General features: G+C 31.7%; 2 protein-coding genes across 7 annotated transcripts; one reads left to right on the top strand and one right to left on the bottom strand.

Annotated features, from left to right (window-relative positions):
• si:ch73-234b20.5 (uncharacterized protein LOC449923 homolog) lies at window positions 1-7123 on the top strand. Its single transcript, XM_059357666.1, has 3 exons — window positions 1-243; window positions 2700-2870; window positions 6456-7123. The coding sequence occupies exons 1-3, from the start codon at window positions 241-243 to the stop codon at window positions 6591-6593; spliced, it is 312 nt and encodes a 103-aa protein (XP_059213649.1). The 5' UTR covers window positions 1-240; the 3' UTR covers window positions 6594-7123.
• A 2125-nt stretch (window positions 7124-9248) lies between these two features.
• Window positions 9249-21339, bottom strand: hnrnpd (heterogeneous nuclear ribonucleoprotein D). Of its 6 annotated transcripts, none has more exons than XR_009396200.1 (8): window positions 20622-21339; window positions 17822-17990; window positions 15613-15774; window positions 14353-14484; window positions 14133-14232; window positions 12071-12226; window positions 11883-11995; window positions 9249-11533 (listed from the first exon to the last, which is right to left on the bottom strand). XR_009396200.1 is itself a non-coding variant. In XM_059357661.1 (8 exons), the coding sequence occupies exons 1-7, from the start codon at window positions 20786-20788 to the stop codon at window positions 11908-11910; spliced, it is 954 nt and encodes a 317-aa protein (XP_059213644.1). In that variant the 5' UTR covers window positions 20789-21339; the 3' UTR covers window positions 9249-11533; window positions 11883-11907. The 6 variants fall into 6 exon arrangements, 4 of the variants coding, with proteins under 4 accessions (XP_059213644.1, XP_059213645.1, XP_059213646.1 ...); XR_009396201.1 differs by having other exon boundaries at window positions 9249-10633; XM_059357661.1 differs by having other exon boundaries at window positions 11883-11975.
• Between the last annotated feature and the right edge of the window lie 4554 nt (window positions 21340-25893).

Here is a 25893-nt window from a genome sequence, read left to right as displayed (position 1 = left end):
GTATTGCATGTTAATGGTTTCCCCGTGGCTCCTGTTGGGCCAATGAGAGTCTGATTGAGGCAACAAGCAGTTAATGAGTAACAGAGGAGAGGTGCAACCTTCAGCAGACATTTGTTCAGCTCTTACAGTCACAAGAAGCTCAGATCTGTTTGTTTATTAGACTGGCTGGACTGGATAACAGGACTTACTGGAGGCTTTTATACTGTATGAAGCTGTTTTGAATTGAGGAACAGAGCTGATATGGTGAGTTTTGACCTCAGTGTTCAGTTTAAACTTTGAATATTCTTCTTATTTTCATATATAACCTGTTTATTTTCCTTTAAATATGATCCTAAATCATCATAAATGCGTCTATTCGCTCATACTTTATGTTCAGTGGGTGTACTTTGTGCTTCATGTGACACTCAGGCCTCTGTAAACTGACTCACACAACTGATAGCGTCTTTTCCTGTTAGCACACTTGCAGGAAGTGAAGCTTTTGGTCATTTAAAAGCGTGATAATGGAGGTTTTCTGCTCCTGTGTTTGACTTCAGTGTGGCGGCACATTTGTGGCCTAAAAATAGAACAATTCACTTCCACTTTTGTGTGTTTGTGTTGTTCTATTCTGTAGACACGACGTCTATTGAATGTCCTGTTTTTAAAATTGTTTTCCCAATTATCTTCACTTACTACCACTAAGTACTTTAGAAGAGTATTTCCATGTTATGTGACTTTATACTTCTACTCCACTACATTTTAGAGGGAAATATTCTTCTTTTTACTCCACTACATTTAGCTGCTAGTATTTCATATATATATATATAAATATATATATATATATATATATATATATATATATGCACTGTAAAAAAAATCTGTTTAATTTACGGTAAAATACCGGCAGCTGTGGTTGCCAGAACTTCACCGTAAAAATTACAGTGAGTGGATTTTCTATTCTAAATTTAAATGTAAATATCAGCAAAAACTGTAATTTAGACTGAGTATTCCTGTTATTTTTAGGGTAATTGTGTCATTCATTCACACATCATGGTATTTCTCCATAAATTTTGCATGAAAATGTTATATTTTTACAGCAAAACTGTGTGTTTCTTCCACTTTATGGCAGAAAAAAGTTTAAGTTTTGTGCTATTCTTTGATTTGATTTTGATTAATTAAAAGTGTCTAATATGGTGATATACAATTTTTTATTTTACGCCCTATTTCTGATGTATTTGACAGTGTTTTACTGTTATTTCTACAAAGATTTTAACAGTGTATATATATACACTGTAATAAATTATTCTGTAGTCATTTAATTTTACTAAATATATTTGATAAAATGTATTAAATATAAATGCATCCTTGATTTTGAGGCAGTTGTTTAAGTAACTTTAATATAAAATGTTTGAGATAGAATCTACTTATTTTGATCACATTAAATATAATCTTTATGTGTCTGTAATTCTAAATCAAGAGAATTAAGAAACATAATAGAATTAGTCTGTTTTTAATCGACAGGCACTTCCTGTTAAGTTGTTATTAACTCAACTTGTAACGTAGTTTGATTTAATAAATAATATTGCGTGCAATCTGTTGCCTCAATTTTATTGAGTAGCTATTGTTTGTTTTGTTTACAGTGTAAATTATCCATATTTTTTGAGAATGATCTGTAAAATAACTTAGTTGTTCACTGTAATTTGACAGTTAGTGTTTGGCAACTTTAGCTGCCAGACTCTTTACTGTTTTTATATTTTAAGACTTTTTTTTCTTCCAGTCTAGTTAAAATGATCCTTACCTTAACAACAGTTAAACCAACTCACATAAATGCATCAATAATAATAATCCAATAATATATTTAGAATATATATATTACAATCTGACTTTTACTTTTGATACTTAAAGTAGATTTTGATGCTGATACTTTGTTTTATTTGTACTTATATTTAAGTACGTTTTGAATGAAGGACTTTACTTGTAGTGGAGTCATTTTAGTTATTTTCCTTAACCCTTTATCAGGCAAAGAACTATATTTGGTAACTTCAGGTAATATTTTGAGAAAAAAGTTGCAAATTTACTAGATTAAAGTGGCAAATCTACAAGAAAAAAAGTTGCATATATAAGAGATTTAAAGTGGGAAATCTGCACGAAAAAAGTCGCAGATTTACGTGAAAAAAGTGGGAAAAAAGCTATTTTTTCTCCCAGATTCACCACTTTAAATCTCTTAAATCTGCAACTTTTTTTCTTGTAGATTTGCCACTTTAATCTCAAAAACTTTTTTCTCAAAATATTATTTTCGTATGTTTTTTTTTACACATTCTGACAATATGTTATATCCTCCAATATTCTCTAGGGTTGAAATTTGGAATTTCCAAGTATTTCAATGAGTGTCCTATTAAGGGTTAAAGTGGTGAATCTGGGAGAAAAAAGTTGCTTTTTTTACACTTTTTTCTTGTAAATCTGCGACTTTTTTCGTGCAGATTTGCCACTTTAAATCTCTTAAATCGGCGACTTTTTTTCTTGTAGATTTGCCACTTTAATCTAGTAAATTTGCAACTTCTTTCCTCTAAATATTACCTGAAGTTACCAAATATAGTTCTTTGCCTGATAAAGGGTTAATTAAATGACCTGAATACTTCTTCAGCTACAGATTGAAACCATGTGATGCTCATTAATGCTTTGTGATATTGATATATAAATGAACCTGACTTGATTCCTCTCAGGCTGACACACGCCCTCAGGCGCCGGCCCCCGGTTCGTCTGCTAAACTGGACCAGGTGCAGGGTCAGGTGAACGAGGTCAAAGTCATCCTGACGGACAACATCAGCAAAGTGCTGGAGAGAGGAGACAGGTTAGATGACCTCATCGGCAAGACGGACGACCTGCAGGCGTCTGTAAGTATCTGATCATGATGGCTCAGTGTCAGCGCTCATGTTTTCATACACTGTAAAAAATGTTTTGTTTAATTTACGGTAAAATACCAGCAGCTGTGGTTGCCAGAATTTTACCGTAAAAAAAAGAGCGAGTGGGTTTTCTGCTGTAAATTTAAATGTAAATACGATCAAAAACTGTAATTTAGACTGAATATTCCTGTTGTTTTTAGGGTAATTGTGTCCTTGTGACATTATGGTATGTCTCAATTAATTTTACATGAATTGTTTTACATTTTTACAGTAAAATTGTGTTTTCTAAAATTTTGTACTATTCCTTGATTTACGGTAATTTAAAGTGTCTGTTACGGTGATATGCAATTTTTTATTTTACGCCCTATTTGTCATGCAATTTGAAAGGTGTTTTACTGTAATTTCTACAAATATTTTTTACAGTGTATATGACTCAATAAAACAGCAAGGCTGAAGGTGGAATATGCACAATAACTTATGGCCCACTGGAAGTGTGTGGCTGTGTTTGTATTAAGCCAGGGGTGTCAAACTCAAATACACAGTGGGCCAAAATTTAAAACTTGGACAAAGTCGCGGGCCAACATTGATATTTATTGAAAAAATTGACCTAAACAAGTTCAAACGAAATGGAACAAGCAAAGCTTGATATAACTTAATATTGCAAACATGCAAAATCGAATATCAAATAAAACAAACAAACACATCAATGGCATTCATTTCTTAAATAAAATTTAAATAAAAATCGTTTGTCCCTTTATTTTATATGCGGCCTTCTTTAAATTTAACAGTAATCTTTTTCCACAGGCTAAAAATAAATGTGAGAATAAAATAACAATAATAAACCAAATGACTAATAATAATATCCTTCAATGAATGTGCAGCCATTCAAGCCTTGGACTAGCAAGAAAAAGTGCATAAAGACAACTTTAATTGTTGCTCAGTTTGCTCCACACTGATCTACTGTGTTCAAGCCAAAACACCAGCAGAGCATTCTGGGATTTGTAGTATATTTGCGCTGTATAATACCGGCGGGCCAGCTCTGGTTGTCATTTGGTATTTCCTCGCGGGCCAAATATAATTATACTGCGGGCCAAATTTGGCCCACGGGCCAGAGTTTGACACCTCTGGTATACTGTCCTTGGCCTAGATTTTCCTTTTTTTTCTCCTCATTTTGCTGTTTGGGACCTTTCTGTGTGTCACCTTTTGCACACAAAGATATGAAAATACCGACACAGCGCCAAAAAGACACAAGTAGCAAGAAGAATACATTCCAAAAGAACAATGCTCGCTTCAAAACTTTCTTGGATTTGAAATGTTGCAACAATCAACATTTACTGCACAGTATGCTTTATAATAAGGTCCTTAATATCCATTAATTAACAAGTAATAAGGCATTGTTCTTGCTTCAGATCCGGTAGTTGCAAAAAGCATAGTTAACTTATAGTTAACTTATAATAGATGAGCAATAAAGTATATTTTAATATCAATAAGCAAACAAAATAAGATTAATAAAGGCATGGCAAAGACATAATGGGTGGGTCATGGGTGTTTGTAATGCCATTATTAACACTTATATAAGCTTATAAACACACAATAATGTTAATAAGCATCTTGTAAGGACTTACAAGGGCCTTATTACTTGTTAATTAATGGTTATTACACTGCAAAAAAAGAAAAGTTGGGTGAACTCAAAATTTCAAGGCAACAAACTTCGATAAAATTTTAAGTTGGACAATTAAACTAAATATTTTTTAGTTAGCATTGATACGCTAATGGCTACTCTTGTAGCTGTAACAAGCAGCGCCGCTAGCATCAGTTAGCCGCTAGCATCAGTTAGCCGCTAGCTTTCGCTAATGACCAAATTTCCCAACAAAGAAATAAGAGTTATCAGAACTATTGTCCCTTGTTGTGAACCCCAACTTAAAGATATAAGTAACAACAACTCACCAACTTGTTTTTGAGCAGACAACTGGCTTCCTTTGTTGTGCTAACTTACATTATTGCCCTAAATGTCAGTAATTTATATTTCCAAGTTTTACCAACTTAAATCACTGTTTTAGGCCAAAAAGTTGGCTTTTTTGCAGTGTACAAGGATCTTAATATAAAGCGCTACCCAATTCTCTCAAAAATAATGAGTTGGTATCTTTTGCGCAAGTTTTTCATTATTTTAAGATTCAGTCTGAATTATGATTTAGGACATATAGGGACATTAGAGTGTCACAGATTAATCATATTGGATTATAGGAGCTTGTCTTGTCTGTGGATATTTTAGTCTTCTACTATGGTTTGATTGTTTTTGTAATGTGAGCAGTTATGGTGTAATGTTGCATTGTCGCTGTGTAAAGTCTGTTTGTGGTGCCGGGAAGAATAGCTGCTGCAACACTGGAGTTAATAGCTTATTTCCCAATACTAGGTCATTATTTTGAGATACTAAATTACAGGTTTTGCAATACTAGGTCATTATTTTGAGATACTGAGTCATTATTTAAAAATACTTTTATTATTTTCTGACACAAAGTCATTATTTTGAGATACTAAGTCAATATTTTGAGATATTTAGTCATTATTTTTGAAATACTACATCATTATTTTTAGATATTGGTCAATATTTTAAGATTCTAAGTCATTACGTTAAGATTCTATGTTAATATTTTGAGATATTTAGTCATTTTTTTGATAAACTAAGTCATTATTTTGGGGTATTGGTCATTACTTTAAGATACTGTCATTGTTTGGGGATTATAAGTCGTTATTTTATATTTATATAATTTATATTTCCAAGTTTTACCAACTTAAATCACTGTTTTAGGCCAAAAAATACAAGTTGGCTTTTTTGCAGTGTACATTACCCATTATGCATATTGTGCACCAACAGGTGTATTAATCTAGTGGTGGCTATTGCCTCAAACCTACAAATTGTTTTAATTTTCAAACTGAGCCATTAAAGGCTCCATACAAAGCACTTCTGAAGACCCATTAACCCTGTAAAGCCAAATGTATCATATTTGTTACACAATAACTTATTTGAAAATTTGTCAGTTGTCATTTTATTGCATTTCATACATTATGCATTAAATAAAGCAACATACAGTCTTTTTCTCATTTAGGTAAACTAGGTAAAGGTTTAACTGACATAATTAGGTATATTAAGAGTAAAATTGAGATATCTCTCGAATAATTCAAAGAAATACATTTTTTTTTGGTGTGAAAACTTCATATCAGCAGATGTATGATGTTGTGTTATATGGGGAAAAAAATATTTTGTATGTTTGAGGAAAATGTTAAAAGGAAAGTCAAAGTTTTAATTGGTTAAAAATATTAGGTTTTATATGTTTTTGTTAGTTCAAGAAAAACAAACTGTGAGCAACAAATTGCACAAAAAGACCCGATGTATCAAATATGATACAAATTAGAATTCATATCTATTATTTTTATTTGTCAGCAGGTTTTTTTTTTAAATTAAATTTTCTGGCAATTATTTCATGGTTCAGGCTTTATAGGGTTAACTGAGTTTTATGGGTAAAATTGTAAGTTTCTGCTTCTTCCATTACTAGTTATGTTTTCTTTTCTCTTCAGGCCGACTCGTTCCAAAGAACATCCACACGGGTGGCCAGGAAATACTGGTGGAAAAATGTTAAAATGATGATCATAATTGGCGTGGTTGTGGTGATCATCATCGTCCTCATCATCCTCTTTGCCACAAAGGTCATTTAAAAGCCTTCCTGCACTCCGTCACCAGCTCAGGACTGAAAGCATCATTGAGCATTTTCTTAGCGTTTAATTGCACTCATGAGAGCGTGTCTGATCATTTCAGCTCAAACGAAGAAAGATTTCAGGAAATGTTTATGTAAATTCAACACAATTTTGTAGCATCAGCTGCAAATTGTTAAAAAAAATTGGCTGAAATACTTCTCTTAACACTCCAACAGTCATTAACGTAGCGTCATATTATTATTTCACAAAGGATCACAAATCCAAAAGTTTATTTTCATTTTTATTGCATTTCTTTTTTTGTCCAATTACCTGTATGTGTATATATATACTGTATTTTCATGACTGTCAAACCTTGTAATAACATATGAACTATGTGACTGATGACTATGATAAAGAGGATAAATTGTAAAAATGCATTTTATGCATTATTTGCTACCACAATACTGTTTATATATATATATGTGTGTGTGATCTGTTCCAACCAAGCTAACATTGTAGTTATGGTAATAAATGAAGCAATTCACAAACAGCATCTTAAAAATTAAAGGGACAGTTCAGATTTTTTGAAGTGTGGTTGCATGAGGAACGTATCCAGAGTCAGTGTTTACCTGCAGCAGCAAAACATAATAAACCACATAAAACATTATATATAAGTTTAAGTATTATTTAGATTATTTTCTACACTTACCTTGCCATCAGACAGACATTTCCAACATGAATGTGATGCAGTTTTTTATACTCCATTGAGGAATAAACAGTAATATTAGCTTGCACAAGTTAGTTTGGGTCATTGTGCCACTTTGACAAATCTGAATTAACACTTTAAAACAGTGATTCTCAAAGTTTAATGACATTTTTTATTATATATTTTTATGAAAAATAGTTTATATTTCACATTATCTTAAAAAATGTATAGGATTTGAAAAAAAAAGTGTTTTATTTAGAGAGTGAAACACTTCTCTTGATTTGCCTTTCGACATTTTGTTGAAGTTCATTTTTGCTTGCAGCTAACTGAATCAATGTCAGTTGCATTGATTTTTTTTATTTTTTGAGATGGCGCACATATTTTTAATACACATCGAATATATTCATAATGAATATCTTTTGTGTTATTCTTTCACATAACCAAGACTAAAAAAAGTTTGAGAGAAAAGATTGAGAATCTCTTCTTTAAAACACCAAAGTCACACAACAGCAAACAAACAAACCAACCAATGGAAGCAACTCTCATGTTCTGCAAGCTGAAATTACTGCTTTTGTCAAAGGAATCGAGTGTCTTTAACCCATTGAAGCCTGGAAAGCGTTCACGTCGTTTTGTAGTATTTGTATAAGCTCTCAAATACTTTTTGAATTTCATTTCTATCTGCCACAGAGGCTGAAAAATCTATTATTTAGTAGAAGAGTTCACACTTTTTTCCCCAGAATTTTTCCAGAATTTCCAGAAAATTAGAGGCTTATTTTAAAATCGCCCAGCGGTTTTTCAGGCCTCAATGGGTTAAACCAGCATAGATAACTGCTTCAGTTCTCCTCACATTAAACTAAAACAGGGCTGTCTAGTGGCATGGTAAAGCTGTGAAAATATTGTAAATATAGTGTACACTTTACTGCATGTCCTCAATAATAGGAAATACACACAAGCATATCACACAAAGATGCAGAGAATAATATTTTGACACATACATTTCTTAGCTTCTGGGTTGCTTCTCCAATCTGGAGGCGTCTTCTACTGCAGGTAATATACACTGACTGTGGATAATTATAATAATATATAATTACCTCATACATCTTTCTAGTCAGGCGGCTTAGGACCAGATTTAAGAATAATGGGGGCACACCGGACAAAAGCACCACATTTTTTCCACATGCTTTCTATCGCCATAGGTTTAAATTTTTGGTAGGAGCCACTTCATCAAGATTGTGGATGGGATATGGCACCCATATAAAGTCTATGAGAACCAATATATCTTCCAATCCACACAAAAGGTCAATCTTGGTGTCAAAATATGCATTTTCTGGGTCAAGGAATCATTTAAAGCAATTGAGAATATCACTAGAGATCTGACATGAGATTAAAGCGTTTCCTTGATTTTTTTTTTTTAGCAGTGTACATTGCAGCTAATCCGCACTCTCCCGTGAACATAGATTCATTTTCAGCTCAGGATTCCCTGCTGCAGCACTTGAAGACCTACCAGTCTGGGTGAAAATGAACATATCTATTTGATCAAATAATTATCTAGTGATATTCTCAGTAGCTTTAAATTATTCTTTGACACAGAAAATGTAGATTTTGACACCAAGATTGACCTTCTAATTGGCTTGGAAGATATAGAGTTTCTCATAGACTTTATATGGCTGCCATTTCCGATCCACAATCTCGATGAAGTGGCTCCTACCAAAAATTGAAACCTATAGTGATAGAGAGCATGTGGAAGAAATTTGGTGCTTTTGTCCGACGTGTCCCCTTTATTTGGCTAAGACACCTGACTATTCCTACGTTCACACCTTTGAGGTGGGTGTTTCATCTGGAATTGTGACATAAATCAGCAGTTTCTCAGTTAAAATAACATTCAATGTGATGAATCGCTGTGGATGGACCAACATTCAGCCAATCAGCACCACGGGTCACCTGACATTGTTTGTTTTAGGTGTTCTAGCCCTCTGGCCTGCAGGGAGAAAACTGGTTTGGGTCATAAAAACAAACAAAAACATACAAACAAACTCTCTCTTTACCGGCCCTTGGGTGCACAGAAAAGTTGTGGAGGGTTTCTATGCAGAACGGAGACTTTAGAGCGGGTGGATCACCTGTCAAGAATGTTTTTTTGATTTGACCAATCACAGGACTTACAAGGGCCTTATTACTTGTTAATTAATGGTTATTACACTGCAAAAAAAGAAAAGTTGGGTGAACTCAAAATTTCAAGGCAACAAACTTCGATAAAATTTTAAGTTGGACAATCAAACTAAATATTTTTGAGTTAGCATTGATACGCTAATGGCTACTCTTGTAGCTGTAACAAGCAGCGCCGCTAGCATCAGTTAGCCGATAGCGTCAGTTAGCCGCTAGCATCAGTTAGCCGCTAGCTTTCGCTAATGACCGAATTTCCCAACAAAGAAATAAGAGTTATCAGAACTATTGTCCCTTGTTGTGAACCCCAACTTAAAGATATAAGTAACAACAACTCACCAACTTGTTTTTGAGCAGACAACTGGCTTCCTTTGTTGTGCTAACTTACATTATTGTCCTAAATGTCAATCATTTATATTTCCAAGTTTTACCAACTTAAATCACTGTTTTAGGCCCAAAAAATACAAGTTGGCTTTTTTGCAGTGTACAATACCCAGTATGCAATTGTGCCCCAACAGGTGTGTTAATCTAGTAGTGGCTGTTGCCTCACACCTACAGATTGTTTTAATTTTCAAACTGAGCCAGTTTAATTTTCAAACTGATCAGCTGTGTGCCTGATCTGGGTCTGGGCTCATTGGCCAATCACAGCCAAGTTGGGTGAACTTGTAGTTAAGGCATAGGGGGAACGTGGTTTAATTGTTTTGACGTTTGCAACCCTCACAAAATGACTTATTAATATTTTTTTAGTCTTCAATTTTGACAGATAACTTATTTAAAAGAGCCGCATGATTGAATTACTTATCACATTCCAGTTAGCAGACTCAGATGACAGATTGGTTAAGGAAAATCCAATTCCTCTCCCCCACAGAAATCTGTCAGACTGACTGAAGATGGAAACAAAGTATAACCAGTATAACCACTTCAACAAATCCTCACTAACCCTTTAAGTACAAAAACAAGAAGGGACGGGGGAAAGCAAACAGCCCAAAGCTTTGCAGCTTTTTCTAAATAAATGCAAAACACCAAAAACTTTGAAGATACAACAAATACTCCGGTAAATATAGAAGAAATGTACTGTAGGTCAAAGTGCTCTCTTCATATTTCTCTTATGATCAGATAGTGATCTTTGCTGGATCGTATCATCTCTCTGGCCAATGCTCCACCAGCCCACGGCTGCCTTTCATCACTCTGACACCTACGGGAAACAAACAGACACAAATCAGCCATAGTTGAACAGAGAACTGTTAAATTATGAATAAATAAATGAAAAAAGGAATCCCCCGTGTTTATAATGTCAAAAGCAATAAGAAAAAACAAAACTGAGAAGAAATATTTTAACATTTTTTACAGTTAAAAAAAAGTTAGTCCATAAGCTAGAAATCCTGAGGTGCAATAAATCGAAGAAGTCAAAATACTTAATGGAAGAAACCTTCGATTGGTCAAAAAAATACACATTAAAGAAAAGCATTACATGCAAATTTCTGGAAACTTCTTGTTTTACAGAAGGTTATAAAAGGGAAAATTTGTTACAGGAAAATTAACAAAAGGAGGAGTCTTTTCCATCGCTGTCAGTAACACAAAACAGAGCAATACATGTAGACAAAGTAAAGCACTTTATCCCCCCAACAACACAGTCTCGTCCAAATACGAACCAGGTTTTAGCTCATGGACTACTGGCTACAAGAGCTAAATAAAGAAACAAGCATTTTAGATAAAGATTAGAAATGCATATATTAACAATAGGAACTGGAAAGTCCAGAGATCGTATCCTTTGAAAAGCAAATAGTTATTCTTTCATATTTATAAATCAATCATTACTTGTGGGGGAGTAAAAAGGGCCTGTAAAAAATGACAATTACATGTGTATATTTTAAGTTTTTTTACATTACAAACAGTTGCAAAGAAATTAAAATGGAAAGAAAGATGACAAAGCTGGACGTGTCCCATATTGTTTAGTTTAGAAATGCTGATACAGGATGTTGTAAGACCATACCAAATGGCAGCATTCGAGAGCGTATGCTTCTCGTACCCGGTCCGCATTGAGCGGGCCCTGAGAGTATCTGGGAGTCAGCTCATGGCCTGCAAGGAAGCTCCGCTGGCAGGTACAAACAAGGTATGTCAGAGTTAGGAGACAACATACTTCCTTTTCTGTTTTTTTTCCTTGCACATCCTTAACTTTTGGTATCCATTTACTGTAGTAGCAGTACTTTACCTGTTAACTTTACAGTTTAAAAAAAAAAAAAAGGTGCAAAAGAGGCAGCAGAAGGCCAGCTGTTAAAATAATCACAGTGTAGCCTCTATGTTACCACTACTGTAAAGCACTTGAGGGTGCTGAGAAAAAGAAATTTACAAGAGGAAATTATACATAATGTTACCAAACAGCAAAGTAAATATAACTACTTTAAAGTTTAAAGGTAAAAGGTGCATTTCTTGTCTTTACATACCTACTTAAGGAAGAGTTTTCCTCCGTTAATACGGCTTGTAACTGTTGGTGTGACCACCACGCCGTGGCGACTTGCCATATCCACCAGATTGATCTACAAGTGTGGTACAAAGTCTGATTTCAGATGTTTTTTTAATCATTTCAATAGGAACAGAACACAAACTGAATCATTAAGTTTGGTGTACTTACTGTTGTAGTCACCGTATCCATAATAGTTGTTGTAACCAGGGTAATCATAGCCACCATAGCCTCCATATCCTTGATTACTGTAACCATAATTGCCATAATTCCCATAGCCTTGATTCCAATAGTTGCCATAACCCTGGTTCCAATTCTGATTGGGACCTGCAATAAAACAGGATTTAAATTAAATGCTTTTAATCACATTTTATTGGTATTTAACCCTCTGAGCCCGGCAGGTTTAAGTTAATTAATTAATTAAAAGTTAAAAGTAAAGAAAAGTTAAGTTAATTCTACAATCTTGGAAATCTGAAAGGGCTCCTAGGTTTGAAATGTGGTTGAGAGAGCTGGGAAATGTATCACACTTGGAGAAAATCAGGTACATCATATCTACTAAAGAGGATATCTTTTTTAAAATATGGGAACCTTTTCTTGATTTAATGTCTAAAAACTGAATTAGTGCTATTCTGTTGCTGTGCCATTTATGTTATACCCTTGTTTTGTTTGTCTAATGTCAAAAACGTTGTCAAAAAAAACAAAAAACATGTATTGTTCTGTGTAGCTCCACCAACTATCTCTAATTTGTATATATAATTTATTTATATTTTTCTGTTATGAAAACAATAAAAATAAATACACAAAAAAACCCATTAAATTCTGCTCCTCAGTGAGCAGAGAAACACCAAATATATTTTTGAGTTATTCCCACTTCTAGCCATGATTATGCTATTCCATAGAGCTGCAGGACATAGATTTTTATAAAAAAAATAAATAAATATATATATATATATAAGGCCACAGTGAGTAAAATATAAAAGGAGCAAAAAACGCCTTGAAATGGCTTGTTGGGGATCAGAAGGTTAACCCTTTGATGACAACATATAAACACCTTCTAATGCACAACATGGGTCAAAATGACCCGCATTCATTTCCCATGTTATTTCATGCTGGCTGTGTGTTTGAATATCTTTTTATTATTATTATTATTATTATTACAACAGATCATTACATCCATTTTTCTTTTCATACTTTATGAAGAAAAATCGTTTTTGTGTTATTACATCAAGTTTACATACATGGGTCAAAAATTACCTTGTTCATTAGAAGCGTAGTGATACAAAAAGTGATGCACTAAATTAACATTTTAAGTATATGTGTAAATATGTTTGTCTTATTTTGAAGGTTTAACTTTAAAAGAGTTTTTAGAACCACCAGATTATTTGGGAAAATAACATATTTTAACATTTGAGACTTATTAGAGCCACCAAATAACAATTTCCATTGGAAAAACACCAATTTAACAATATAGGGTTGTTAATATTTGTGTCTTCTTTGTCAGGTTTTAAATTGGTGACAACATATAAACACCTTCTAATGCACAACATGGGTCAAAAATCACCTTGTGCATTAGAAGCGTTGTGATAAAAAAAAAAAAAGGGTTTTTATTCAAAAATTAAGAAATGAAAACAAAAAATTAGGATGTATGATGATCAAAAACAAGTTATTTGAGGAAAACCTGCAATACTGAATGATAAAATTAATTTATTGCAAAGATATAGAATATAAAAACGTCGGGTCACCTTAGACCAGGTGTCTCAAACTCAAATTACCTGGGGGCCGCTGGAGGCAGTATCAAAATGACCAAAAAAAGACACAAACTTACTAAAAAGACACAAAATGACCAAAAAAGACACTAAATGACAGAAAAAAAAAAAATTACTTAAAAAAGACACAAAATTACTAAAAAAGACACAAAATTATTACAAAAAGACACAAAATTCCCCCCAAAATGCATAAAATTACTAAAAAAAGACACTAAATTATAAAAAAAAAAAGTAATTAAAGGGACCTTCCACACACAACACGGTAAAGTGCCATTCATATAAAACCGCAATTGGCCCGCGGGCCGCGAGTTTGAGACCCATGCCTTAGACCCATGTTGTGCATCAAAGGGTTAAATAAGTGAAGACAATTTAATTATGCCGCTGTTTAAGATTCAGAATCTACTGTAATTAGGGATTCAAAATATGCATTCTTTGAAATTGTATTATTACAAATGAATTTGACTCACCATCGCCTCTTCCTCGAGACCTGGACGAGTATCCACCTCTGCGTGTCCAGTACTGCTGCTGCTGGTACTCTTCCTTGGACATTGCCACTTTTATTTCACACTAAAAGGAACAACAATTAAGTTTTATTTCCACATCTATCACTGAAAATAGACATCATAAGTGCCAAACCCATTTACTAGGTAATAAAGTTTTATTTGGCAGGGAGAAAAGAGCCTGTACCTTACTTAGTCCAATATTGTGGTACTTTTTCTCCATGATGCCTTTAACTGGCTCCTCCTCTTTAAATGTGATGAAGCAGAAGCCTCTCCTTTTGTTTGTTTTGTTCTCCATGGGAAGTTCAATTGACTCCAGCTGTTTTTACATTACCAATGAATGCAGAAAACAATTATACAAGTGTTAAATTGTGTTTAAAAAGAGAAACAATAGGCAAGTAAACATGATTTAATGGAAAGACTTTTATAAAAATGGAATAAAAGATGTGATTAAAGGAACGACAGCACCAACTGAATGCTGATTTTACCTCTCCGAAGGCCCCAAAGTGGGTTACAAAAGTTTCTGTTAAGTAACCAAATGAAAGCTTAAAATTGTGATAAATCTGTCAAAATATATATATATATTTTTTTGCCTACACACATAACCAGATCCTGTTAAAAACATTAAATTCTGCTCCTCAGTGAGCAGAGAAACACAAAACTTCTAGCCATGATTATGCTATTCCATAGAGCTGCAGGATATATATTTTATATAAAAAAAAAAAAAAAGGTTTTGTTCTCCATGGGAAGTTCAATTGACTCCAGCTGTTTTTACATTACCAATGAATGTAGAAAACAATTATATAAGTGTTAAATTATGTTTATAAAGAGAAACAATAGGCAAGTAAACATGATTTAACCCTATAAAGCCAAGTGTATCATATTTGATACGTTTTTGAGACCTCTACATCATCAGTGTGATATTTTTTTCCTGGAAAACCTGATGAATACATGAATTGATGATTAAAAAAACTGAGCAACAAATTTCACAAAAATACCAGATGTAACAAAAATGATTTGCTGGTTCCACTGGTGGATCTGTCATTGCTGCATGAAAACTTCATATCAGCAGATGTATGATGTTGTTTTATATGGAAAAAAAGATTTTGTATGTTTGAGGAAAATGTTAAAAGGAAAGTCAAAGTTTTATTTGGTTAAAAATATTAGGTTTTATGTGATTATGTGAGTTCAAGAAAAGCAAATTGTGAGCAACAAATTGCACAAAAAGACCTGACGTATCAAATATGATCCAAATTAAATTCATATATGAAAATTGATATTGAATTTAAAAAAATGTTTCAACAAACACCCCAGTTTTGAAAATTTAGAATTTTCTGGCAATTATTTCACGGTTCAGGCTTTATAGGGTTAATGGAAAGACATTTATAAAAATGGACTAAAAGATATGATTAAAGGAACGACAGCACCAACTGAATGCTGATTTTACCTCTCCAAAGGCACCAAAGTACTCTCGGACTTTCTCCTCCGGAGTGTCTGGAGAGAGACCGCCAACAAAGATCTTCTTCACCGCCTCCTTGCTCTTCATGGCCTTGGCTTTTTTGGGGTCAATGACCTTTCCATTGAGTTTATGTTCCTTCTGTGTGGCAACCTGCATAAAAAAATAATCAAGAGACAAAAGGGAATATATAGAAAATAAATCTTCGGGTAACACTTTACAATAACCATCATTTATAAATGGCAAACAGATAGTTTATTAATGTTTAATCAGCATATATAAACTGTATATAGACCATTTAGAATGGTAAATACATCATTAGTTAATGTCTAACTAACTCCATCATTCATAAATTACAAATAGATGGTATATTAATGTAAGTTTATAGTTACTTTACCATTAAGAAACCAATAAATTATAATTAATAGTTTATCAATAGTTTTAGTTGCACTCATTTTAACATTTTTAACACCATATTAAGTATCTTAATGATTTTGAAATGATTCATACACCTTTAAGAAATTGGTTGAAAACATTTAAAGATTAAATATGTAAAGCACTTTGTAAATGGTTAATAATTGGTTTATAAACCATCTATAAACATTACTTAGTTGTTATTGTAAAGTGTTACCAATCTTTGTTTCTAGTAAATATACAAATAAAGTTATTATTCTGACTGGGTCCAATTTTTAGATTTGGGTAGTTTTGACTCTATGTTTTTTACTGGATGCAGTATTTTAGAAACAGAATGTCTGGATCTTAAGTTTTCAGAGAAACAAGCTGATCAAACACTGCTGGCATACAAAACAGCATAAGAGAAACACAGATATTTACAGTGAAACTTATTTATTCAGTGTTTTTACTGGTTTAAATCACTGGATCAGTTTGTTTTGGGAAGGAGGATACCTTTGTGGGTAATTCGGCTCCCGGTAAAAACCTCCTTGACCGATGAACACTGAAGGAATTATAACTTTTTGCACCCTACGCCAGGAAATTACATATTCCGAATCTCAGAAAATAGTGGGAAAATAGTTCACAATTCCAGTTCATACACCCCAAGGTGAAATATTAAAATAGTTAATTATGTAAAAAAGTTATTCAAGACATTCAATTCATTATAATCTACAACAGAAAAAGTGGAAATGATCCCAGCAGGTCCATTTACCATTTTAGAAGCTTGTCACGGCAGATATTTTACTTTTTTTGTTGATTCAGCTCCAGTTTTTGTCTCTCCTGTATTGCTGTTACATTTAAGCCACAGAGCTAAGCAATTAATTGGCCTATAAAAAAACTCAAAGTAGCATATATCTTATCCTTAGTTTCTTTTGTTCAGACCAAGGTTATTATAGTTAACGAAAACTAACGAAATAACGAAAACTAGAATTGAAAACACATTTTCTTTAACTGAAATAAAAATAAAAACTAGAGTTTTTAAAAAAACGATAACTAACTGAAACTGTATTTTGTGGTTACAAAACTAACTAAAACTAACTAAAATTATAGTGAAAATGTCCTTAGTTTTCATCTTTGTCAACTTTTTTCATACATAAACTTTTTTAGTTGATATGAAATCTATTTCATCTATCTGGTTTTATGACTTAATAAACTTATTGGGGCTGAGATGGATCAGACAAAGGAAATAAAGGAACATTTATTGTGACCTTATTGAATTTGGACCCAACAAATACCCCATTACAAAAAAACTAAAACTAATAAAAACTAAACTAAAACTAAGCATTTTCCAAAAAATAAAACTAATCAAAACTAGCAAACTCACTCTAAAAACTAATTAAAACTAACTGAATTTGAAAACAAAAATTGACAACGAAATTAAAACTAAAACTAATGAAAAATTCAAAACCATTATAACCTTGGTTCAGACAAGGGAAAGTAGGAGATGTTCTTCAAACACCTCTGAAGAAGACTGAAGTTGTCATTCGAAACATGTCAGGTAAAAAAACATCTCCTACTTTCCCTTGTCTGAACAAAAGAAACTAAGGATAATATTCAGAAGTAGACAAAATTAATTTGCTTGAAGTAGCATATATCTTAATATATACAGCAATAACAAAATTTTTTTTATTAATTTAACAGCCTTGTTTTATATTTTAAGTCAGCATTTTCTTTGCATGTGGCATTTCTGATGTGCAGTTTCTGCATATAATGTAAATAAACGCTGCTTACAGGAACAGGACGATACCTTGTCAACACTTTCAGGTTCTTTGAAGAGCACAAAGCCGAAGCCCCTCGAACGGCCAGTCATGGGGTCCAGCTTTAAGGTGCAGTCTACGACCTCGCCATACTTGGAGAAGTAATCTTTCAGGTCCTTCTTAGTCGTGTCCCAGCTGAGTCCTCCTACAAACATCTTCCTGTTGACAAAACAGCACATTTAAAGAAACAGTGACTCATAATGAGAGAAAACAGTGAACAGTGGTGGAAGTGGTATTCAGATCTTTTACTGAAAGTACTAAAATCACACTAGAAATACTCCACCACAAGCTAAAGTCCTGCATTTAAAACCTTAGCTCAGTAAAAGTATGTATCAGCAAAATGCACTTTAAGTATTGATTGTGCAGTTAAATGTTTCCTGCTTAAAAACAAGTCAGAAAACAGCTGTTTTCAGCTTTGTGATGATAAGAAATACAGATCCAAGACAGTGTTTAAAGTTGATTTATCTTAAAGGCACATTATGCAGGAATTGGGACCTATTTTAATATATTTAATTTAATATTATATTTAATAATGCTATGTGAAGCCATTGGTAACTGTGTTTTGAAAGGTGCTATATAAATAAACATGTTATTATTATTATTATTATGTGTTTGTAAACACAATATTCAAACATGGAAGTGAAAGCAAACAAATTCATTCTTACTTAAAGTGAAAGTAAAAAGTATTAGCATCAAAACAAATTTCAAGTACCAAAAGCAGAAGTACTCATGTATGAATGGCCCATTTCAGAATAATGTACAGTAGGTCATTCAACTGGAACATTTCTATTTATTGATTATCACTTTGAAGTTGCAGTTGAAAAAGGTGTATCTCATTTATATTACTTTATTTACTTTTGGGTTGCTCAATCCAAAACAATACCTCATCATTCATTAGTTTATTTATATTTTGTGTTGGGAAATTGAATCTGTAAAGAAACCAAATACATGTAGCGGAGTAAAAAGAACATTATTTACCTCTGAGAAGTAGTGGAGTATAAGTATAAAGTTGCATGAAATGAAAATTTGTAACATTTGTAATGGAGTAAATATCATCACCCTGTTAAAATAATCACCTAACTCATTTTTTCAAGTTTAACAGGAAACACAAAAAACTTCACCAAAAGTGTAACATATGACATTTACTGATCATTTCACTCAAAAAGGATGTAAAATAGTAATAACACTGTGTGTAAATTGTGTAACTTAAGAGAAATAAATGACTTAGGCAATTTTTTGAACATGCCTTTGTGACTTAAGCAATATATGGTAACACTTTATTTTGAAGGTGTCTACATAAGAGTTACACAAGCCTGTCAGAAACATGACATGACAAGTATCATGAGCATTAATGTTACTTCAAAGTGTCATTAATGTTCATGACACATCCCATGTCATGTTTATGACACGCTTATGTCACTCTTTAAAACATTATTAAAAACCTATTTATTCTCCTTGGCGTTCAGTCCCAGCTAGGCAAGAATCCTTGGCTTTCTTTTTTACTTTTTTACCCTTTTATTTGTCTTTTGTATCTCTAACTCTGTTTTGGATTGAGTTTTTATTACTATTTTATTCTATTGTTTTTACTGTTTTTAGTATTTTATTCTTTTTATTGTTTTTATTTATACCCAGTTGTGTATGATTTATTCTATTTTAATAACTGTACAGCACTTTGGTCAACTGAGGTTGTTTTTAAATGTGCTCTATAAATAAACTTTGACTTGACTTGACTTGACTCTTATGTAGACACCTTAGAGTAAAGTGTTACCAATATTAGTGTCAACAATAAAACACTGATAAACTAAACTGATAACTAAACAATCTCCCTCTAGCTCTTCTTTGCTGGGTTCTTATCTGATGCCTATGAATGTGGCAAATTGTCAAAGAAGTGATGATCTTAAAGGGGTAAAATCACATGATCTGATCAACTGAGGATGTAAGTGATTTTACCATAGGTGGCTATGAGGAGATGATTTAGGCAGAAAAAAACAATTTTGACAAAAAATGACATAGGCGATTATTTTAACAGTGTGACGATATACTTTCCACCAGTGGAAAACAGCAGTTGCAGCAGCTGTAGTGTCTTTATCCCTGGTTGACTGATTTTACCAGTGAAATCAGTGTAATTTAACCAGGGCCGGTTATTCCTACAGGCCACCAAGGCGGCTGCCTAGGGCGCCAAATTGGCAGGGGGCGCCCCTGCCAATATTTATTTTTATTGCATTTGTACATTTTATTTATTTTCAGTCTTTACAATCAACAGATCTGTGTTTTCTCATTTATTTATTCTTATTTTCAATTCAGTTGTTGTTGGTAAAGTTCCAAAGTTTCTAAAAATTAAAATGTTGAGACCATTATATTGCCTGTATGTAGTTCATGTATCAAATATAAATGTACATTTAAATTTCATTTTTATGTTTATTTTTATTGCATTTGTATGTCTACATTTTATTTATTTTCAGTCTTTGCCATTCTTAATTTGATGAAGATCTGTGTTTTCTTATTTATTTATTCGTATTTTCAATTCAGTTGTTGTTGGTAAAGTTCCAAAGTTTCTAAAAATAAAAATGTTCTGAGACCATTACCTTGCTTGTAGTTCATGTATCAAATATTAGTGTACAGCATAATACATATAACATAATGTACCTATATCAGAATGATATAGGTACAAAATCTATAGGCGCAAAATCTCAATATCGCCTAGGGCAGCCAATGGGCTAGAACCGGCCCTGGCTGTAGTGTCTTTATCCCTGGTTGAGTGATTTTACCAGTGAAACCAGTGTAATTTACCCCTCATCCTCCTCGTTTTTACTGGCGTCTATCCTGGAGCCCTCGGCCTCGCCCCCCAGCTGTCCCCCGTCCCCGGCCGCAGACATCGGGTCATCGCTGTTGGCCTCCCCGTCCTCCTCCATCCTCATCATGGTCGGATCATCGCTGAATTCATAATCCTCCGACATTGTTTCTTCTTTCTAAAAGTCGTCGCTGAGCTCAAACTACGTCAGTTTCCCTGCAGAAGCTAAGCTAAGCTAGTTAGCTAACTGACAGCTGATGCTAGCTAGCGGTTAGCTAATATTGTTTTGATCTCATATATATCGTTATTAGCCGGTAACGTTACCTTATTGGCGTTAATTTAGAGCGACGTATTTGTTTTTTCGAAGTCAGTTAAACTAAAGTTAGTTCGAATTTTTAGGCTAAAATGTGTTTAATGAAGGCGAAATTAAGTCTCAGTTGCTACAGTTTGAGAGGTGATTTGTTTTCATCGCAGCTTCTTTCTTCTTCTTCTTCTACTGCTTCTTCTTCTTCTTCTTCTTCTTCTTCTTCTTCTTCTTCTTCTTCTTCGTGTTGTTTTATGGCGGTTGACAAACAACTTTTTGGTGTATTACCGCCACCTACTGATATGGAGTGTGGACCGGGACTTTACACATTCCTGAGTTTAACTAAATAATAATAAAATAATAATAATAAAAATTAATTAATTAATTAATTTAAAAAAAAAAAAAAAAAAAAAAAGCAGCTTCTTTCTATTTCCGGCGGAAGCTGATACGTGAGGAAGCCCGTTTCTTCTTCTTCTTCTTCTTTTAATTCTTCTTCTTCTTCTTCTTCGTGTTGTTTTATGGCGGTTGACAAACAACTTTTTGGTGTATTACCGCCACCTACTGATATGGAGTGTGGACCGGGACTTTACACATTCCTGAGTTTAACTAAATAATAATAAAATAATAATAATAAAAATAAATAAATAAATACATTTTTAAAAAAAGCAGCTTCTTTCTATTTCCGGTGGAAGCTGACACGTGAGGAAGCCCGTTTCCGCCAAAAAACAAACAAAAAAGTAAACAAAAAATAAGTTTAATTTGTCATTAAAAACACACACATCCAGTTATTAGCAAGTTATTTTAAATCAAACTTAAATTATTGTTACTTAAATAATACTGATGTAATGTTGCGAATTAATTTCTTAGTATTTAAAAAAAAAAAAAAAAAAAAAATCATTAAGTATTACAAATATATCGTTAGCCGGTAACGTTACCTATTGGCGTTAATTTAGAGCGACGTATTTGTTTTTTATGAGTCAGTTTAACTAAAGTTAGTTCGAATTTTTAGGCTAAAATGTGTTTTTATGAAGGCGAAATTAAGTCTCAGTTGCTACAGTTTGAGAGGTGATTTGTTTTCATCGCAGCTTCTTTCTTCTTCTTCTTCTACTGCTTCTTCTTCTTCTTCTTCTTCTTCTTCTTCTTCTTCTTCTTCGTGTTGTTTTATGGCGGTTGACAAACAACTTTTAATTAATTAATTTATTTAAAAAAAAAAAAAAAAAAAAAGCAGCTTCTTTCTATTTCCGGTGGAAGCTGATACGTGAGGAAGCCCGTTTCTTCTTCTTCTTCTTCTTCTTATTTTAATTCTTCTTCTTCTTCTTTGTGTTGTTTTATGGCGGTTGACAAACAACTTTTTGTGTATTACCGCCACCTACTGATATGGAGTGTGGACCGGGACTTTACACATTCCTGAGTTTAACTAAATAATAATAAAATAATAATAATAAAAATAAATAAATAAATAAATTTTTTAAAAAAGCAGCTTCTTTCTATTTCCGGTGGAAGCTGACACGTGAGGAAGCCCGTTTCCGCCAAAAATAAACAAAAAAGTAAACAAAAAATACGTTTAATTTGTCATTAGAAACACACACATCCAGTTATTATCAAGTTATTTTAAATCAAACTTAAATTATTGTTATTTAAATAATACTGATGTAATGTTGCAAATTAATTTTTAAGTATTTAAAAAAAAAATCATTAAGTATTACAGATATATCGTTAGCCGGTAACGTTACCTATTGGCGTTAATTTAGAGCGACGTATTTGTTTTTTTCGAAGTCAGTTAAACTAAAGTTAGTTCGAATTTTTAGGCTAAAATGTGTTTGATGAAGGCGAAATTAAGTCTCAGTTGCTACAGTTTGAGAGGTGATTTGTTTTCATCGCAGCTTCTTTCTATTTCCGGTGGAAGCTGATACGTGAGGAAGCCCGTTTCCGCCCAAAACAAACAAAAAAGTAAACAAAAAATAAGTTTAATTTGTGATTAAAAACACACACATCCAGTTATTAGCAAGTTATTTTAAATCAAACTTAAATTGTTGTTACTTAAATAATACTGATGTAATGTTGCAAATTAATTTATTAGTATTTTTTTTTTTAAATCATTAAGTATTGCAAATGAATGACTAAGTACCCTCAAAATAATGACTTAGCATCTTAAGTTAATGACTTAGGATACTAAACGACATAATCAAAACATGATTTAGTATCTCAAAAATAATAATTTAGTATCTCAAAATAATTACTTAATACCTATCCTAAAATAATGGCATTATTTAAAAAACAAACAAACAATTACATAGTACATCAACATAATGATTTAGTATCTAAAAATAGTGATTTAGTATCTCAAAATGATTTAGTATCTGAAAATAATTACTTAATACTATCCTAAAATAATGACATTAATTAAAAAACAAACAAACAATTACATAGTACCTCAACATAATGATTTTGTATCTAAAAATAGTGATTTAGTATCTCAAAATATTGACTTAGTATCACAAAATAATAATTAAGTATCTTCAACTAATGACAAAATCCCTAAAAATAATAATTTAGTATCTCAAAAGAATGATTTAGTATCTCAAAATAATTACTTAATACCTATCCTAAAATAATGACATTAATAAAAAAAAAAACAATTACATAGTACCTCAACATAATGATTTTGTATCTAAAAATAGTGATTAAGTATCTCAAAATATTGACTTAGTATCTCAAAATAATAATTTAGTATCTTCAACTAATGACAAAATCCCTAAAAATAGTGATTAAGTATCTCAAAATATTGACTTAGTATCTCAAAATAATAATTTAGTATCTTCAACTAATGACAAAATCCCTAAAAATAATAATTTAGTATCTCAAAATAATGATTAAGTATCTGAAAATAGTGATTTAGTATCTCAAAATACTAATAATAGTAATAATTAATACTTATCCTAAAATAATGACATTAATTTAAAAAAAAAACAACAATTACATAGTACCTCAACATAATGATTTTATATCTAATAATAGTGATTTAGTATCTCAAAATAATGATTTAGCATCTAAAAATTATGATTTAGTAGTTCCAAATAATTTTGTAAGTCGTATTTTCAATTACAAAATCATAATTTCGACAAAAGTGTCTCATTAGAATGACTAACATTATCTCGGATCTTTCTTCCATACTTTATTTCTTCTGTCTATTTTTCCTATATTTGTCATATATATTCTGTCTATTTTGTCCCTTTTGTGACTCCCATACTGAGACTATTATCCATCTGTTCTGGAAATGTAAATATACCTATAAACTGTGGCAAGATATTTGCAGATTTATTTTAGATAATATTACCAGTGACTTCAAGCTCCTCTTGCAAGATGTGCTTTTTGGCTTTAAAATGAGTAACATTTCAATTGAAAAAGAATATTATTTAATTAATCTAATTATAATCCTTGCAAAGTATTACATCCATAAATGTAAATTTGCCAAAGTGAAACCTGTATTTTGTGTTTTTATGAAAGAACTGGAGATTTACTTCAAATCAATTTCTAATGCTAAAAACAAGAAAGCTATAAAAACTGTGCGATTATGCTCCCACTTCAGTATTTTTGATTCAATTTAATTTTTCTTCGCTTGTGACCCCTGGCAATCTTTATATATATATATATATATATATATATATATATATATATTTTTTTTTTTTCCTCTTTTATTATTATTTCACTACTATTGTTATTTTCATTTTCTAATTATGTTTTTATCTTTATTTTTGTATTATTTAGATGTTTCTTAAATTTTATTAATGTAATGTTTACCCTGCTACTCCTGTTACTGTACTACTGCTGTATGTTTAAATAAAAAAAAAAAAAAAAAAATGTTTTTATGAAAGAACTGGAGATTTACTTCAAATCAATTTCTAATGCTAAAAACAAGAAAGCTATAAAAACTGTGCGATTATGCTCCCACTTCAGTATTTTTGATTCAATTTAATTTTTCTTCACTTGTGACCCCTGGCAATCTTTATATATATATATATATATATATATATATATATATATATATATATATATATATATATATATTTTTTTTTTTATTTTTTTTTATTTTTTTTATTTATTTATTTATTTATTTTTTTCTCTCTTTTATTATTATTTCACTAGTATTGTTATTTTCATTTTCTAATTATGTATTTATCTTTATTTTTGTATTATTTAGATGTTTCTTAAATTTTATTAATGTAATGTTTACCCTGCTACTCCTGTTACTGTACTACTGTTTATGTTCCCACTTCAGTATTTTTGATTCAATTTAATTTTTCTTCGCTTGTGACCCCTGGCAATCTTTATATATATATATATATATATATATATATATATATATATATATATATTTATTTATTTATTTTCTCTTTTATTATTATTTCACTACTATTGTTATTTTCATTTTCTAATTATGTATTTATCTTTATTTTTGTATTATTTAGATGTTTCTTAAATTTTATTAATGTAATGTTTACCCTGCTACTCCTGTTACTGTACTACTGCTGTATGTTTAAATAAAAAATAAAAAAAAATTTAAAAAACAAGAAAGCTATAAAAACTGTGCGATTATGCTCCCACTTCAGTATTTTTGATTCAATTTAATTTTTCTTCGCTTGTGACCCCTGGCAATCTTTATTTATATATATATATATATATATATATATATATATATATATATATATTTATTTATTTTCTCTTTTATTATTATTTCACTACTATTGTTATTTTCATTTTCTAATTATGTATTTATCTTTATTTTTGTATTATTTAGATGTTTCTTAAATTTTATTAATGTAATGTTTACCCTGCTACTCCTGTTACTGTACTACTGTTTAAATTTTAAAAAAAAGAAAAAAAAAAGAAAAAGAAAAAAAATATTTCTTCTTCGCCTGTTTGTATGTATGAGAATGAGCTCAGCAGCGCCCCCACCGAGCCGCAGC

This window comes from Centropristis striata, chromosome 19 (assembly GCF_030273125.1).
Source record: "Centropristis striata isolate RG_2023a ecotype Rhode Island chromosome 19, C.striata_1.0, whole genome shotgun sequence".
Classification (NCBI taxonomy): Eukaryota; Metazoa; Chordata; class Actinopteri; order Perciformes; family Serranidae; genus Centropristis; species Centropristis striata.
The sequence above is the reverse complement of the archived record's forward strand: the minus strand, read 5'-3'. Positions and strand labels throughout refer to the sequence as shown.

What these genes read in the sequence shown, in the direction of transcription:
- si:ch73-234b20.5 (XM_059357666.1), top strand. An exon ending in CGGACGACCTGCAGGCGTCT is followed by an intron (nt 2,871 to 6,455) that starts GTAAGTATCTGA and finishes TTTTCTCTTCAG; the next exon opens with GCCGACTCGTTCCAAAGAAC.
- hnrnpd (XM_059357660.1), bottom strand. Translation starts at nt 20,788, where the DNA reads ATGTCGGAGGATTATGAATTCAGCGATGATCCGACCATGATGAGGATG. An exon ending in AACCTGAAAGTGTTGACAAG is followed by an intron (nt 15,775 to 17,821) that starts GTATCGTCCTGT and finishes TTTTTTATGCAG; the next exon opens with GTTGCCACACAGAAGGAACA. An exon ending in ACAATATTGGACTAAGTAAG is followed by an intron (nt 14,233 to 14,352) that starts GTACAGGCTCTT and finishes TGTTCCTTTTAG; the next exon opens with TGTGAAATAAAAGTGGCAAT.